Below are 18,536 nucleotides of genomic sequence, written 5' to 3' on the forward strand. Positions count from 1 at the left end.
TGACACGGATTTTTGACCGTGCGAGGGGTTGGCGCCCCCCACCCTGGGTTGTTCAAGGGTCAAATGCTCAAAGAAGGAAGCAAGATAGAGGCCAGCATCTTGATCTTTCGGCTGTTTGTGCTGATCGGCAAAGGAGTGGAACTGTGGGTACTGCAAGCAGGGGTGGCCGCACTCAGCACTGCGGTGCCCTGTCACCGGCTGCAGGGACCCAAGCAGCAGTGTCGGGCAGGAGGGGCGTCTCCATGCCTGGCCTGAGGAGCAGCCTCCGCTGTGTGCTCTTGAACCTAGCAGTTCCAAGGGCCACCTCCAGATTCCCACACGCGCAGCCCTTTCACAGTTCTACAGCTTTCTGTCCACGTATGAAATCCCCTTTTAAAGAGATCTAGAACAATGTGTTTTCCGTCCTTCACTCTGCTTCCTCTCTCCCAAGAATGAGCTTTCGGAGCTGCCCCCTGCCCTGTGTGTGGCCCGAGCCAGGCAGAGCGACTGGCGGGGCTAAGCACTTCCTTGGATTTGGCTCCACTGTGACGGCAGCCTCAGACTCATGGGCCTCCTCTGGCAGCCCCACAGCACAGGCGACCCATAGCTAGCTACTGGGCAAGCCCGAGGCCTCCTCTTCCAGCCCAGCTGGGCTGTATCCTCACCATGGACTCTGATGGCCCTTCCAGGCTAAGCACGGCACTTCATGTTTCTCTTTATTAACAATTACCCATTAGATCTGCATGGGGTGCAGCCTGTAAGATCTGTAGACTCTGACTTCCCCAGGCCCCACCCTCCCATAGGAATCAGCTGCCACATAATCACAGCAACACCAAAGAGGAGAGGTCAAGTCCAACATGGCCATCACTTTATGTTTCCGCTGAAGACCAGCACAACTTTAGATGCTGCCTTCTGGCTTCATACCCACGCCAGAGCAAGGCTTCTTTTTCCTTCTCACTGTAAAAATAAAAATGGAAATGAACAGAAGTAGTGGCTGTGTGTGGCCAAAACGCTCTATGTGGAAAGCACGCTTCTAGGTGATTCTCCTCCGCTTCGACTGGTGTCCCGAGGTCTGGGCTGGAGGCAGCGGGATGGACAGAGTGCCCAGTTTGTGACTCTCTTCCCCACCAGCTGCTAGAGACACCCTTCTTTTAGAGATCTGCAGCCTCAGGGCTTTTGCCATCTCAATCAGCCTAAGGAACAAACACAGAACAAATGGGGGAGAGTGTTCTCAGTAGGCTTGACATGAGGGAGCAGTACATTCACGCTCCTGGCCACGAAGACAGAACCCCCAACGCGGACACCAGAGAAAGCAGAGAAGGAAACAAGACCCAGGACCATCAAAGGAAATTTCATTTTAATGTCTTGCCATCAGAAAATATCCATGTAAGTAATGGAAAACCAGGCTATCTCGACACTATTAATAACTTTGTTTACTTCTGATAACCAGGACTGGGCACTTGCTAGCATTTTGGTATAGAACCTGTACAGGCTCCAAGTATCTTATCGCTCTTTTATTTTCAAACTCACTGCCTGTGAGAATACCTTCTGTGGACAGCCCTCAGGATAACCCCTCCAAGGACTGCTAGAAGAATCCAGACAAGGGTATTCTCACAGGCTCTCTTGGAACACCGGGAGCCTTGGATACCAGAGGCCCCAAATCACCAACAAGGCCAACATATCCCACAGTTCACAATCCTAGAAGTTCTGCTCCCTACTTAGTCTGAATCCCTCCTAGCAATCCTGGAAAGAGCCCAAGACCACAACTCTGCCATCTCTCCCAGGACCCTCCAAGTCTGTCCCTGCTGCTCAGCAGGGCTGCTGGGTCACAGAAGTCCCCATGTAACATCCCTGACAAATGGCAGCCCCACCTTGCTTCCAACACCTCACCTGGCAATCCCTTCCATCTGACTCAAAGAAAGTTCTTTTTGTTAAGCTGAGACTGGGGTCTCTTACAACTTCCAGCCCTGGGCTCCACCCCTCATGACCATACAGACCCCCTCTCCCCAGTGACAGCAATTCCGAAACTGCTTGGTTACAAAGGGACAGAATGCTATGGGAAGGCTCAGGCTTGAAGCCCAACTATTTCCCATCTTGGTTGTGTGAGCCTAGGAAAGTCACTGACTTCTCTGAACCGAGGGTTCTCCTGTTGTTTTGTAGGGAAATCACTGAGATCATCACAGGCTTAAAACTGTGCCTCGAATAGACAAGGCACTCCATGTCTGGCTGCTCATCCCTTTACTCACTCAGGCACTGACAACTGTCCCCCGGTCCCAAGTCTCATCCATACTACATGTCCCCAGTTTCCTTGATGGTGCGTCCTGCTTTCCAGCAGTACTAGAAATACATCAAGCACCCTGCACGGAGCTTGTTATTCTGTGGTGCTCACCTTCTCTCACTGAGCTTCAAGTCTCTCTGTAACACAGTCAGGTCAATCTGGAAGTCGCTTATGTGCAAGGCAAGTATGATTACATATGCAGTGATCTTTGCCTTCATAGAATCCGAAATTAAGTTCCGGAGCCTACAAAAGCAATGGCAGTGAAGGAGAAACAGCATTAAACTCTAAGATGATTATTCCGAAAGCAAAATAAAAACATCCAGGCCTGTTCTCATGCACACTCAATGTCTTCCCATCTTGGGGAGAAGAAAAGAAAGTTGAGCACCATTCCTAGTCCTGTCAAGGTGCCCACGCCTTCACACACAGTGGAGCAGTGAGCCAACCTCAGTGTTCCCTCCAAGTGGGTCAGAGAAACCCACACGTATGCTTTCCCCAGGCACAGTTTGAGCCTCGCAAAGACAAGGACCCTCCGAGCCTGTCCCTGCTGCTCAGCAAAGCTGCTGGGAGAAGAGTCATCCCAAACCCAGTTGCTGATGATGTTTCCAAGCACACTCAGAGCAGAAAACACAGTCCAAGCAAAGGGCAAGAAAGAGGCCAGATGTGCCGCTGGGGGTCCTCTCCCCAAACCCCTACAATGGCCTGCCCTTTCCTGCTACACTGTCTTCCCATGGAACACTGGCTCTGTAGGCTATGAGGAAGGGTTCCTGGAAAGAAGTCTCCAGGGCAGGACTTCCCAGAGCCTCTAATGGGAGCTTCTCCAAGGGGGACAGAGCATGTAATATATAGGGTTTTCTCAACTGACTTGACCCCAGGCCCCTGCAAAGGGCCGTTGAGTGCTCTCCTCAGTGGTGTCTGCGGACATGGAAGCCAATGCACGCTCTGGTCCCACCCTCCCCACCCGCTTTCTCCTTTATAGGCAGAAGCCCGGAGGTCAGTCCCAGACCTGCCGTTGTTGTAGGTCAAGCAGGTGAAGTGCTTCAGCAGTTTGGTGTTGATGATGTGGGGGACTCCAGGCCCCAGGGCACCTGCAACGCAAAGGTGAGTTTGCTCATTTTGTTTCCAAACCCTTGGACCACACCTCCTCCGTGAGCTGGGACAAGAAGCCCAACAGCTGTGCCACCGCAAGGAACAGAACCATGAGGTAAGAGAAGCAGGGGCCCGTGAAACAGGAGAGCCACTTCCCGATGCAAACACGCTCGGGGGTGCTTCAGCCTGCAGGCCGCACGCCCCTGACAGACGTCTGTGATGGGGCAGCACTGAGAAGGAAAAACAGACTCCAGTGAGGCCTAAAGCAGCAGAATTCGTAAGATGCGACAAGATTGTGGTGCAAGCCCAGGGAGAGGGAAAGGAGGGGAGACTGGAATGTGAAAATTAGCAGCAAGCAAGTAATGACAACATACAGACTCTCGGGAGCTCAAGCGCCATAACAAGATGGCACCACCTTGTGCCTAAAACCACAGGTGGGTTTCCAACTCCGCACAGACAGGAGTGCAGGGCAACCCCCCCTCCCCCCGTGGCCCTTGCTGTAGGTGACACGGGTTACCAGGGGAAATGGACTCTCTTCTTTCTCAGTGGGAAATAAGCTGACACAACATAGCCTTGCCACCAGACTTCCCGAGAGCAAGGCCGATTTTTCTCCACACAAGACTGATGTTTGTCCAACCATCCCTTAAAATTTTCATTTGATTTGACTGGACACTATACTTTGCCCAATGCAGAAGAGAAGTAGTGAATGTTAGCTCTGAACAATTGTACAACCCGGCCTGTCCCCACTTTCAGATGGGGAAAGGGCTCGGCCAATCCTCCCGGCATGTTGGCAGTGCCTATAGGAACCTCACTGTTACACAGAAATAAAGATCTAGACAAGTACATGCATTTTCTTCTCTCATCAGAGCTTGTCTAAGAGACAAATAACAGGCTGAAAATAACTAGAATAAAATGTCTACCATGGACTTACTTTTCCGCTTAATCACTTTCTGTGCTCGAAATTTCATGAGTGTGTCCAGAAACCATATGCATCGGGCCTGGCGGTCTCGGCTCTCCTCATCTGATGGCAAAGACTTCAACGCTTCTATGACAAAGGAGCAGTGGCTAAAACAGGGGGGGGGGGCCAAGGGAGGAATGTGTAAGACCAAGTCTGTCAGGAGCACTTCACACTCTCACAATGAGAACAGTGGGCATCCCCCACAGCTGACACATGCTCAGCAGTCGAGGAAGGGCCATCCCACTAATGCTCCTCATAACACAGCGAGCACGCTTCAGAGCTCACGCGCTAAAGGGCTAGTCAGGAAATATTTCGGGCTTTGTGGCCCATATGGTCTCTGCTGCAGGTACCCAAAGCGGCCAGCGTACTGCGAGAGCAGCATTATAATACACAAACGACCGGCCATGGCTGTGTTCCAATAGAGCTTCATTCACAGGCAGCAGACCGGACCTGGCCCACAGGCCACAGGCTGCCCCATCATGATGCAGTGGTCTGGACCACAGGCTCGTGGGTCAGACTGCCTGGGTCTGAACCCCCTCTCTGCCATTTAGTGGCTTGGGCAAGTTTCTATCTTTAAACATCTCTGTACATCATCTTCACTTAAAAATTTAGGACAAAGATAGTAGCCTCCCCCTGAGGGGTTTTCTCTGTATTAAATGAGCCAATGCAAGAAAAGCGGGTAGAACAGTACTCGGCACATGTAAGAGCTCCATCAGTGTTAGCTGTTGTCCTTACGTACTGTTCCACCACCACGAGGATCCCAAACTCACAGAGATAAGAAGGCTCTTCAGGTTCAGCTTACAGCGGCCTCATGTTGCAGATAAGAAAACTGAGGCTCAGAGAAGGGAACATCACACAGTACCTCAGGCCGAGCTCAGGGACTCAGTTCTCGACTCTCAGCCCAGAGCTCATTCCTGCACCTGCTGCAGAGCCACAATTACATTAAGACAACCAAGAACCAAGAATAAGCTTTTCTGGAAACGTATCCTTGAACAACAACAAAAAAAAGCACTTTCAAAAATCAGGGAACCAACCTAGGGTTGGCAATTTTTTATTTTCTCAAGATGAAATTATTAAAAGAAAAAACTCAAAAGCAAGAAAATTCCACTATCATCATAAAAGAAAAGCTGCTTTAAGGGCCAAAGGAGATGGGACATAATCTGAGTTCTTTAAAATATACAGTACTTAGGGCGCCTGGGTGGCTCAGATGGTTAAGCGTCTGCCTTCGGCTCAGGTCGTGATCCCAGGGTCCTGGGATCGAGTCCCGCATCAGGCTCCCTGCTCCTTGGGAGCCTGCTTCTCCCTCTGCCTCTCTCTCTCTCTGTCTCTCATGAATAAATGAATAAAATCTTTAAAAAAAAAAAATAAATAAAATAAAATAAAATAAAATATACAGTACTTAAACGTGTAAATTTAACTTTTTTTAAAGATTTATTATTATTTTTTTTAAAGATTTTATTTATTTGACAGAGAGAGAGAGACAGCGAGAGAGGGAACACAAGCAGGGGCAGTGGGAGAGGGAGAAGCAGGCTTCCTGCGGAGCAGGGAGCCCAATGCGGGGCTTGATCCCAGGACCCTGGGATCATGACCCGAGCCGAAGGCAGATGCCCAACTACTGAGCCACTCAGGCACCCCACATTTATTTATTTGAGAGAGAAAGCATGTGCACGAGCAGAAGGAGGGGCAGAGGGAAGGAAGCAGACTCCCTGCTGAGTGTGGAGCCCGAAGCGGGGCTCAACCTCGGGACCCTGAGATCATGACCTGAGCGGAAATCAAGAGTCAGACCCTTAACCAACTGAGACCCCCAGGCTCCCCCATAAATTTAACTTTGTGTATGAAAGCTTACTCAGCGCACCATCACTTCCACTGGCACCTACTCGCAGGCGACCACCTGGGCCCCACCAGGGACAATCACTACCAGCATAACACTGGGGACACGGGCCAGCCCCGGTTCCAAGCTCCAGACCACAAGGCCTCAGTCACAGGCTCCACACAGAGGCCACCTCTCTCTCCCTTGAGTGCCACCCACAGCCTGGGGACAAGAGGCCTGAAAGCCCAAAGATTTTCAAGAAAACACTGGCTTGTTCATGTTCAAATGTTGAAAAGACATGTCCTCACCGACGGACACCCCTAAAGGTCCACTTCATGTCTGACTACTGTCATGTTCTGACATCACTGCCCCAGACACTCCATCTACCCAAGGGGTGGGGTTGGTGGTGGGGGGGTGTACCTGTTCTCTTCAATCATCTTCAGTATTTCCTCTGATGAGACATTCCTGAAAGCTTCCGATGGGCTCTGAAGAGCTTCATACTCTGTGGTGGAGAGAACTAGTGACAGGTCAAGAACATAATCTGGCCAAAATGGAAACATCCAACTAGCTCGCTCATCTCCGAGTAGCCCCATGTTAGAGATGGGAGAACTGAGGCCCAGAAGGGGGAAGATCACACAGAATGTATACACCGGGGCTGAGTGCAGGGACTCGGTTCTCCAGACTCCCAACCCAGAGGCCATTCCCTGCCAAGGCTTTTCTGCCTGCTCAGCTTATCACAAAGCTACTACAGGCATTTTCCTTCTGACTAGACCCACAAGTAGGGCAATTCTATGCTCTACTTATTACAAATCAGTCAGCCGAGACTTAGGGCTGACTTAAACGTCTTATGTGACTACTCATAGTGACCCCCCACAGGGCTGCGCCTGAGGGCATGTGGCACTTTGCCGAGGAATGGGCTTGAAGCTCAGGAGCTGAGGGCCACTCCCTCAGTGAGGAAGCCTAGCTGACCTCCCAGCAACAGCGCCGGGGCAAGTGCAAAGGTCTAAATGTAGCTTCTGTGAGCATCACGGGACCAGCAACATCCTCAGAGAGCCTGTCTGCCCACTCGTGTATGCATCTCCCAACTTTTGAACTAAAACAGTATTTCTACTGCAACAAGGATACGGTCTTCAAATTTATACACGTCTTCAGGCTTGGCTGCATCAGCGTGGCAGGGAGGAAGGTAGAGGGAGTCATCTTGCAGGTCATCATGGATGGCATCATTGACCAGAGCTTTTCAATAAAGGAAGAGACGGTGTCGGTATAATCCTGTTTGGGTTCAGGTTCCCCAATACTCTGCAACTTATGCACTCAAGATTAATTGGTCCAAAAACTCCCAATCTGAATGCTTCAGCCAATGCAGCCTGACCAGGCTGATGGGTCCAGGCCGATGTCCACTCATGACACAAACTTAACCAGGCACTCAAGAAGGTGCACGCAGCATGGTCCCCTCAAGTAACCCGACAGCAGTTGGGCAGGAGAGTTGTGCTAATAAATATTTACAATACAAGAGAAGCTAAAGTGAGGAAGAGAGCCTTTCATGGCTTAACTTCCAGAAAACTTCTCCACAAATTGTGAGTAAAAACAAAAAACTTGGGGCGCCTGGGTGGCTCAGTCGTTAAGCGTCTGCCTTCAGCTCAGGTCATGGTCCCAGGGTCCTGGGATCGAGCCCCGCGTTGGGCCCCCCGCTCAGCAGGAAGCCTGCTTCTCCCTCTCCCACTCCCCCTGCTTGTGTTCCCTCTCTCACTGTCTGTCAAATAAATAAATAAAACCTTAAAAAAAAATCAGAATATAAAACTGTGAACAGCCCAACAAGAAAAACAACATAAGAATTAAGAAAGCGTATAGATGAGGACAGAGAGGAGCACAGAACATTCTAACAGTTCATCTGGTAAAATGATGGGAAATGAGGGAATTCTTTTTAAGGTTTTTTTAAGTTTTATTTTATTTATTTGAGAGAGAGAGAGTGAGCGAGCATGGGTGGGGGGAAGGGCAGAGGGCAGAGGGAGAAGCAGACTCCCCGCTGAGCAGGGAGCCCGATGTGGGGCTCGATCCCAGGACCCTGAGATCATAATCTGAGCCTAAATCACAAGTCCGACACTCGACCAACTGAGCCACGCAGGCGCCCCTCTTTCTTTTCTTTTTAAATGTCCTTTGACAGCTGAGAGTAAACTGACCAAAAAAATTCAAAAATTTACTTATGCTTTCAAATAAATGGAGACACATTATTTCTCCGTTCCTGGATAAAAAAACAGTATTGTAAAGATGTTGATTCTCTCCATTTTATTCTCAATGGGATTTTGAGGGAATTTCACAAAATAATTCTTAGGATCACCTGGGAAAAAAAAGGCATGCTACTCTAACCAATGTTTGTGAAAAATAAGGAGGGAAGGAGGAATTTGCCCCAACAGAAAACAAGCTGGAAGATGAGGCTACTGAAATCCAAAGAGCCTGGTGCTGCCACAGGAAAAGAAGGGACAACTGAACAGAACACAGAGGAGGGAGAAGGAGGACTTTTTAAATCATCTTCTACAAAAAAAAGGATGGAGCTGGGGACAGCTGGCTAATCCTTTGGAAAATAATTAGTCTGTACCATATGCCAAAAAAAATTTTTTTCATTAAGATTTTAATATAAACAGTAAAATTGTGAAAATACTGAAAGAAAACATAGGAAAAAATATAATCATAGAGTTTGAAAAGATTTTCTAAAAATTACTAAAATCTCTCTTTTTTTAATTTACTTATTTTTAGGGAGGCTCCACCCCCAGCATGGAGCCTCATGGGCGGTTTGGACTCAGGACCCTGAGATGAAGACCTGAGCTGAGCTGAGATCAAGAGTCGTCCACTTAACCAACTGAGCCACCTAGACGTCCCTAAAATCCCATTTTAATAGAAAAACTGCTCTTATGTAAACTTTCTCTTATGTTCTTACAATGCATTTTAGCAGTATACATGTTTTTATTTATTTTTTTAAAGATTTTATTTATTTATTTGAGAGAGAGAGAATGAGAGATAGAGAGCACGAGAGGGAAGAGGGTCAGAGGGAGAAGCAGACTCCCTGCTGAGCAGGGAGCCCGATGTGGGACTCGATCCCGGGACTCCAGGATCATGACCTGAGCTGAAGGCAGTCGCTTAACCAACTGAGCCACCCAGGCGCCCAATAAACATGTTTTTAAATAATACAATTAAATGCTCAAGCTACTGCTGAGTTTAAGAACAGAAAAAGGTCCACTGATCCCAAAGTGAAGCACTGTCTCTAGAGGTTCAGTTCATCATCATCACATCAGGTTTCTTGCCCCAAACCTCCCTGTGACCCCCAGGGACCGAGGGCTTCCCCTCTGCGCCCCGCCAGCTGCAACCCTGGCGGCCAGGACCTGGCACACACACACACCCGTCCCCACGCCGGTCTCCTCTACTTGACTGGGGGCTCCCTGAGGGCAGACGTGTCTTACTATTTCCAGACTCTGTTCCCCAAGGAGGCACTCAGTGAGTCAGTTAGGAATCCAGCCCTGATGCCCTTTATTTCCATCTGTGGGGCAGGTAAAAGATCTCAAGAGAAGAGGAAGCCGTCTCTATAAGCAGACTCTTATCCCAAGTCCCAGCTGCTTACCAGTTACACCCTTTGCATCAATAATATTCTCTGCAGCTTTAGCTACGGCACAATTCAGAGATTCACTGCCAACTCTGTTCATTCTTCTGGAGTTCAAAGCCCGCTTCTGTTTGGTGGTTCCAAAGGCTTCGATGCAAGAATCCATCTGTGAATAGACAAATTTGGTTTGTCTAGGGACAGGCTGGGTGCTACTCCTCCTAGCTGTGGGACTGTGGGGAAACTCGCAGCCTTTCTGAGCCAGGATTACCTCACCTGTAAACTGGGCTGAATGATACTTCTCTATCTCACAGGCTTGCTGTAGTAACGGATCTGAAGGACTCACTTTGTAAACTGTCACAGGCTGTTTACAAATCAACCGTGTCCCCGTTTGCACAGTGAAAAGCCTGAACTAGAAAGAGGACTGGTAAATCCGGCACACAGCCTACCATTTTCCAGCCCTACACCCGCAGCAGACATCGCTAATCCCTCACTCTCTCCCACTGAGCCTGAAGACAGCCTCTCGCTGTCTCAATACAGTGCCCCAGCCAGTGCTGAAGACTCAATCAATTTGCCATCTGGGGTGAGATGAGCTTTGTAGGAACCGCCTACACTGAAAATCCTGAAGTTTACTTTGTTTTAATGTGAGAGCTCTCAGGCTACAACCAGTATTTTCTGAAACTTGCATTAAATCCAAAACCAACTGTTACACTACACCTATGTCAGCCCAGACAACCGGTTCCAAACACCGGCACAGAGCTGCGTCTAGCTGTCCCAGATGGGAGGACAGCGCTCTGTGAGGCTGAGAAGCCCCTTGCAGGTAGACTGTCTGGGGAACCACAGACCAAATGAGCTGGGAACAGCCCTGTGTTCAGCCAGCTCATTTTACTGACAGAGAAACACAAAGTCTAAGAAACCTGCTTCAGGTCCCATGTCTCAGTTTGGTCACACTTACCTTTTCTCTAAAAGTTTTGGTCTCACTCTCTTGTGTCGATTCACTCTCAATTGATTCATCTATCAAAACACAAAACAAGCAAAAACAGAGAGGGGGGAACAAAGCAAGCTGTGAGGCCCACAGGTTTTAAGAGTGATTAATATTTATTTCAGGGTTAATCTAAGAAAAACAGATTTCTTTACTGCAGGACTTCCCAGAGTTTAACATCATGGATCCTGTGAACATATAGTCTGTGGCTTTATTATACAGTTAGAGGATACGGAGAATAAATTAAGGAGTCAAATGAAGGGGTCATCTGCCCCAACCTCTTCACTTTACAAATAAGGAAAAAGCCTCCCAAAGAAATGATGTGCCCCAGGTCAGTTCACCAGGCAGTGGCCAAGATACAACTATAAGCCAAGTCCTCAGCTCTTTTCAGTAAATAGTTTTGCCTTCCTTATAAAAGACCTAAAGGCAGGCATAAATGTGAGGTATATGTTACTTACATGAAGCTCTCTAATCTCCCATAAAGTATTCATACAGGGGCAGTACAATCTAGTGGACAGGAATATAAGCTCTAGAGTGACCTGGTCTGAGTTTCACTCCCAGCTCCTATACATATATACGAGATGAGATGAGATGAGATATATATAATATAACATAATATAATAATAACTCAGCATAACTTAATGTAAGTTATGTTATTATTACTTATGTAATTATAAATATATTAGTATGTAATTATATATTAATACAAATATCACTTATAATTATGTATTAATATAATTGTATAAGTTATATATTTTATATTATAATATACATATATAACAGCAGCATGTCCCCGTCAAAGTCTGTGCCAGTTTTGTCACTGATAAAACCACCAGAGGGTTGTTACATGAAGTAAATGATGTTGTGCATTAAAAGAGCTTAGAACAGTGCCTAGCACAGAGTAAGGAATTAATAAATGTTGCATGTGTGTGCATGTATAAATATATATGCTGGCTAGAATAAACCATTACTTACAAATTTTTTACATGTAAAAACAAAAATTTGTTTAATCAACAGATTAATGAACAATTTCATTTGCCTCCTTAGAAGTCAGAAAAGCATTTGGAGGATAATTTTTTTTTTTTAAGATTTTATTTATTTATTTGAGAGAGAAAGCACGAGCAGGGGGAGGGGCAGGGAGAGAAGCAGGCTCCCCGGTGAGCAGGGAGCCCGACATGGGACTCCATCCCAGGACCCTGGATCATGACCTGAGCCGAAGGTAGACACTTAACGACTGAGCCACCCAGGCGCCCCCAAATACAACTACATTTAAGTTATCTTTCAAATGCTGGGTGCCTGGGTGGCTCAGTCAGTTAAGCGTCGGCCTTCAGCTCAGGTCATGATCCCAGGGTCCTGGGATCGAGCCCCGCATGGGCTCTCGCTAGGCGGGAAGCCTGCTTCTCCCTCTCCAACTCCCCTCTAGTTGTGTTCCCTCTTGCTGTCTCTCTCTCTGTCAAATAAATAAATAAAATCTTTAAATGTAGTTGTATTTGTTCGCAAAGCAAGGAATTCTTAACCTATAGACTCTGGACCCCTAGGAAAGTCAAAGATAGGTTTCAGGACTCAAGAGCCCTTTACAATCATATGCAAAATCTCATATATATTCTTGTATATTACGTATGTTTCTGGGAAGTAGGTCCAGGTCCTTCAGATTCTTAAAAGGACTGGCACCACTGCTCTGAGGGAATCAAGCTGGACTACTGCCTCGGAAGGTATGAGGCAGATCTACCAAGATCCTAACAATCCTTCCTCATCTGTACCCTCCCCCACTGTGGTTCTCAGTATTTAAGATTTAGGGAACAGGAGCCCCTTAAGTCTGACCCTCTCACCTGTCATTCTGGAAGATCCCACTCTAGCCCTGAGCATTCTAAGATGCCAACACAGAGAAGCAGTACAAGCTCTCCCACTGGATTAGGGAAAAAAATGGATCCCCTCCTAAATTAGAAAAGTGTAGAGACTCCTCCTCAACATGAAAATTACTGTCCAACTCATCAGTAACTCCCATCACCTACTAGAGACCCTAAAACCTCTACTCCAACTAGAACAACGAAGAGTTAAGAAAGGCCTCTGAATGAAAAAAATATCAGACATGCCCTTCAATACTCTGCTCTGATCACTGCTCAAGTGGCTTTAATTAAGACTCTTTTTTTTTTTATTCATTAAAATATTTATTGAGCAGCTAGGGAGATACAAAAGTGATTAAAACATCGTCAAAGAGGTGAGGCAAATGCACACATCATAGAAAGCCAAGTGTAAGGGATCACTGAATCACAGCAGTCAAAAGAAAAGTGCTTTAGGAGATCAAGAATGAGAATGCTTTCAGAAGACTATTTTCTGATCTCAAATCTGTAAACACTGTAGGGACAGGACCTATGTCTGGTTTGCTGTACTCCAACCCTTAACTTGTGCCTGGAGCATAGCAGGTCATCAATAAATATTTGCAGGAAGACGCCCTTTTAAAAACAACTACAAGATGTGCCTTACAAATCAAAAACTAACTCATCCAACAAGCCTAAAACATTCAGTGTTTTTGTGAGCCTTCATGACAGGGCCCTACCTGAAAACAGGGGCTGCATGTTGAACAACTCAGCATCATACACCTCCATCTGGCCAGAGGTCTTGTTCAGAATTCCGACAAAATGCCTGAATAAAGGAAGAATAATACCAATGACAATAGATTATTCAGAACGTATTGTTTATCCAACTTCCTTTCTCCTGCTTAAAAGTTCTCACTGGTCCTTCTGCTCCAATACACTTGAGGAACACAACATTTGCTGCTAAGTAACAGTAATCCCCGACAGCAGCAATTCTTAACATAACAGGGAAAGGAGGGAAGGAGGGAGGGAGTTCATGATGTAGTTCTGGAAGGGAAAAAAAAAAAAAGCTACCAGGTGATTCTGGTAGCCAATTACATTTGGGCTCACTGCCCTAGTAGTGGGAAACCCTTTGGGGATATAAGAATCTAGAATTACACTAGCATTTATTGCACACACAAATTTTATGGAGGCAAAGACAAGTAAAACTGGGAATTATGGGGAGAAGACCAGTCTGAACTAGAGAACTAGAGAATCTTCGTAAAGGCATGCCACGGTGTTAACAGTTTTAAGCATATAAAATTAATCTGAGGTCCATCAGGGTGGTTCCATGGGGGCTCTGAAAGGGCCTTTTTTGTGGTTCACTGTTGGATACTATCAGAGGGACACTGTCTGCATTCCGCCAGCGCCTGACAGTTACAGGCTGTTCGGGTGGACAATCTTCATTGCACCGAGGGGGAGTCTGGGGGTTAGTGAAGGGCAGAGTTGCCCAAAGCCAGCTGATCAATGGTAGAGCTGTATGGAAACCCCGGAGCTTTTGACACTACCAAATCCTTTCTTGTTAGTTCCAGCAGAAACTTCTGGCAAGCTTTGGCCTATTGATCACACACTCCAAGTAAGTGGAGAAGGCCACCTTTTGGGAACAAGACAGTTGTTATAAAGAATATTGCAAAGTAACGAAGGTGATCAAAAGGTACTTTCAGTTACAAAATAAGCCCTGGGGATGTAATGTGCAGGATGGTGACTGTAATTAACAATATTGTGTATTTGAAAGTTGCTAAGAGAGTAAATCTTAAAAGTTCTCACCACAGGGGCGCCTGGGTGGCTCAGTTGGTTGGGCAACTGCCTTCGGCTCGGGGCATGATCCTGGAGTCCCGGGATCGAGTCCCGCATCGGGCTCCCCGCTCAGCAGGGAGTCTGCTTCTCCCTCTGCCCCTCCCCCCTCTCATGTGCTCTCTCTCTCTTTCTCTCTCTCAAATAAATAAATAAAATCTTAAAAAAAAAAAAAAGTTCTCACCACAAGAAAAAAATTGTAACTCTGTGTGGTAATGGGTGACTGCTTATTGTGGTGACCGTTTTGCAACATATACAAATATCTAATGGTTATGTTGTACACCTGAAACTAATGTCAGGTTATATTATATCTCAACTAAAAATTTTATTATTTCTTTAAGATTTTTTTAAGCAATCTCTAATCCCAACGTGGGGCTCAAACTCACAGCCCCAAGATCAAGAGTCGCATGCTCCACTAACTGAGCCAGCCAGGCGCCCCTAAAAAATTATCTTAAAGAAAATTACAAATGAATGAGGTTTTAGGAAATCCAACAAATGTAACTCATTTTTTCTTTTCAGTCATGTCTGCATGCTGGTGTGAGGGTCCCTGGATCTGGGAACACAGGGACATGGTAAACCTCTCCAGATTCCCCCTACTGCCCCTAAAATAAAGACCAAAAACAGCAGTGCCAGGCTCACCATCACTATCCTCCCCTTCTCGCATCCCTTCCCCGGTCCCTACCTGCACAGAGTGTTGCATTTGAGAGCTCCAGTCCCAAAATTGATTCCCACGTAGGAAAGTCTGTCTGTTTCAGCTGCCTAAAATGTAAAGGGAAAAAGCACCACTACAACCAATGTTGAAACGTATTAAGCATCTTGACCCCCTTTCCCACATTTGCAAAAGCTTTAGAATCCAACCCGCAGTGGATTAGAACTAGAAAGCCTCTGGGAGATGATCCAGCCCCACTATCCAAGTGAATCCTCGGTGTCCCTGGGAGAAAGACAAGAGGACTTTTGAAAGGGAAGCCCCAGATAGTGCCAGCTTCTAGCTGGTCTGAAAAGTTCTTGTGGGAGCTGCACGGCAGGCCTTGGGAGACAGGTCCTGGGCTCCCAGCACTTAGAGGCATGCAATAAAATGGTTCTGCCAGCAACCTCCTGGGCCCAAAGTTCAAGTCCTTCCTGAACTTCTTCACCCATCTCTCCCATGACTACTCCTTATATGCTGGCAGGACTACGGAAAGGGCTTATTCATTCCTCAATCACAGCCAAGCTTTTCCTGCTTCCCTATGTTTGCCCTTGCTATCCTCTTCACTTGGAATATGAAACCTCAGCTGTCAAACTGTCCTCCATCCTTCAGAGCTCAGCTTGGCCAGCCAGACCCTCCCCCAGGAAGGCCTTCTGGCAAGAAGAGACTTCTCTGACTGAGCTCGCTCTCCCTCCCCCAGGCTCTGAGCTTGTCTGCTTGTATGAGTTACTGAACTCAAAAAACCAGTTCTCACCTCTATAAAGCAGTGGTTCTCAACCTGGCAAATCCCCTTGGGGGACATGTGGGAGTGTCTGACATTCTGGGTGTCACAAAGAGGAGGTGCTACTGATATCTAGTGGTTAGAGACCAGGGAAGCTGCTGAACATCCTACGATGCACCGGTCTGGCCCACAACAAAGAATTGTCTGGGTCAGAATGTCAATAGTGCCGAGGCTGAGAAACCCTGCTCTAGAGTAGGAGCTCCCTCAGCGTGGGGCCAGGTCCGATTTAGCTGTTTCCCTTGCAGCTTACAGCACCGGGCCACAGTGGGTGCTCAGTAAACTCTTGCTGAATGAACAAATCAAGGAAAGGCCATCACGTCACCAAAAGTACATAACTGAATGGCACCTGTCCCCATACCCCAACCTGCTGGGACTCACAGGAGTTCTTCAAAGGCTCATTTGCTATCTCCCTTTTCTCCTCTCACTCCCTCCCACATCCACCCACACCCAAGGGCCTCTAAGGCCTCCAGAGACCTGCAGAGTGGAGGCAACTGGCCACTGTGGCACTTACTAGGATCCGCTGACTCTTCTTCCTGGGGTTTGTGGAGTCATTACTCTTGTACAAAGTAAAACGCATGTTGCCTGGATTCTGCAGCTTCCCATTGGAGAACTGGACTGTAAGATTGCAGCCCAAGAATGAGATGAAAGTAGAAGGACCCACAGTGTATGGTAGGGAGGGTTGGGAGGGAGTGATTGAAGGAATGGGAATGGTAGGGAAGTCCAGGTCCTGACCTGAAGGAGGTCCTGGTCCAGTTAGGAAGAGGAGATGAGGAAGTTAGGGCAGTGCTGGGGAAGGCTGCGACAGAAGGAAATAACTAAGGGAATAGAGCTGAGGCTTAGCCCAGACCTAGAGAGACAGGGGACTGTCTCTCACTGCCCGGTGGAGAGAAGCGGGGCAGGTGTGAGTGGGTGAGGGGATGACCGGTACAGCCCTGGGGGGAAGGGTGCCTGGGACGTCTTCATCCAGCTGGAAAGTGGTGACAGCAAGATGGTGGGATGACAAAGGCACCCTGGCCAAGCCCCAAGTAGTGGAGGAGACTGGTGGGGGTCTGGGCCCAGATGGGAAAGGGGCCCGAGAGGGGCAGGAGGACCGTAGAGGCATACAAACGGAATAAAGGGGAGGGAGCTATGGAGAACTCTGCTCCGGCTCCGCAGTCTTTACCCAGTACTGCTCTCTGGCTCTCGTCGGGCTCCCCACAGTACAGCCACCTCGCACTCGGCAACACCTCCGCCGCCATCTCGCCAGTCCGGACACCAAGGTTAAGAGTTTAGAGAAACCAGGCCCCAACCGCGAGAGCCGTCCACACGCGGCGGCTGAGCTGCGGGGCGGAAGAGGCGTGGCCTCACCGGCACCGCCTCGCGCGTGCGGAGACGGCGTCGCTCCGCCCCACCTGACACCGCCCCCCTATTCGATCTTCCCCTGAGGGAGGAGGAGTGCCATCCCCGCCCACTCTTCGCCCCGCCCCTCCTCATGGAGAGGCGGCGCTTCCGCCCCCTTGGGACCACAGTCCTCTCCTCCGAGGCGCGGCACTCCGCCTGCGCCTGAAGGGTTGTGTGGGACCAGGGCAGATACCACAGCAGAAGGGCCAAAGCAGGACCTTTGGAACCTGGACTCAAAGGAGGGTATTTTTGAAGGACAAGAACTCAAGTCGTCTCATCTCTGTTATCCACATTGCCTTCTTTCAAGACTCAACTAATGACGTCACCAATTGTCCCAATAAAGTTTTTATAGCAGAAAGAACCTGTTCCAAAACACAGGTTGCGTTTAGTTTTCATCACTCTTCGGTTTCCTTCAACCCAGAACAGTTCTTCTATTAGTTTAAAATTTTAAAGATTATTGGCCAGTTGTTTTGTAGAATGTCCCTCGGTCTGGATTTGTCGAACGTTTCCAAGTGATTAGTTTCAGGTTATGGGTCTTTGGCAGGAATATCACAGATATGATGCTCATTGTATCCTAGTAGGTGTACTGGTTATAGTAACTTTGACCACTTACACGCCTTATAGTTTTCTCAGCTGTAAAGTTACTCTTTTCCCTTTGTACCTGCCCCTTATTTTGTGGGCAGGTTTACTTAGAAACTAGGTAAACATTCTGTTCATCACACTAACAATTTATTCATTTATTTATATCAGTCTAGGCTTGTAGGTTCCTATTTTATTCAATAGATTAGAATCTGCTACTATCATTTATTTTCAAGTTCAAGTTTTATCAGATTGAGCCAATGGGAACCCCATTAAACTGGTTTCTGGGTTCTTTTAACATGTCCACATTTTTTTGAACATGTCCTTACTTTCAGGCACAAGATATTTCAGCTTGTCTTGGAGTTTCTCTGCCCCAACCCTCGAATCACCCATTTCTCCAAGAAGTTCTAGTTTCTCTTGGTAGAGAATGGTATTTTAAAAAACCAAGATCTGTGTAGTAGGTAGGGACTGCTTTGGGGATGCCATGGATCCCAGGCCTGAATGAACTGAGTTAAGGAATACATGTAAGTAAACACACTTTTACAACTAACAGTGATTTATTTCTAAATCTAGGATTTCTAAATCCATTTATTTCTAAAATTTAGTATTTCTAAATCCACATTGAAATCCATGAGATCATACTGACCTTTAATTCCAATTGAGCACCACAGGGTTTATTCTGATTTTCTTTCCTCCAATATTTGTATCTTCCTTTGCTGACAGTGAGAAACCTGGTTTCCATTAGCCTTAATATACTTATTTGATCAGTCCTCCTGTAAGTAACA

At 47.3% G+C, this 18,536-nt stretch overlaps 1 protein-coding gene across 3 annotated transcripts; it reads right to left on the minus strand.

The window, feature by feature from the left end:
* Positions 1-682: 682 nt before the first annotated feature.
* Positions 683-17,133, minus strand: POLR1E (RNA polymerase I subunit E). Of its 3 annotated transcripts, none has more exons than XM_025852909.2 (12): positions 16,955-17,133; positions 16,304-16,407; positions 15,009-15,085; positions 13,237-13,322; positions 10,653-10,711; positions 9,722-9,866; positions 7,237-7,344; positions 6,532-6,628; positions 4,275-4,408; positions 3,261-3,342; positions 2,369-2,500; positions 683-1,172 (listed from the first exon to the last, which is right to left on the minus strand). In XM_025852909.2, the coding sequence occupies exons 1-12, from the start codon at positions 17,028-17,030 to the stop codon at positions 1,013-1,015; spliced, it is 1,260 nt and encodes a 419-aa protein (XP_025708694.1). In that variant the 5' UTR covers positions 17,031-17,133; the 3' UTR covers positions 683-1,012. The 3 variants fall into 3 exon arrangements, with proteins under 3 accessions (XP_025708694.1, XP_073737430.1, XP_073737431.1); XM_073881329.1 differs by having other exon boundaries at positions 16,897-17,115; XM_073881330.1 differs by lacking the exons at positions 16,304-16,407; positions 16,955-17,133 and adding an exon at positions 15,766-16,188.
* Positions 17,134-18,536: the final 1,403 nt, after the last annotated feature.

Source organism: Callorhinus ursinus, unplaced genomic scaffold (genome assembly GCF_003265705.2).
Source record: "Callorhinus ursinus isolate GAN/ISIS: 27379988/994484 unplaced genomic scaffold, GSC_fseal_2.0 scaffold42, whole genome shotgun sequence".
NCBI classification, from domain to species: domain Eukaryota; kingdom Metazoa; phylum Chordata; class Mammalia; order Carnivora; family Otariidae; genus Callorhinus; species Callorhinus ursinus.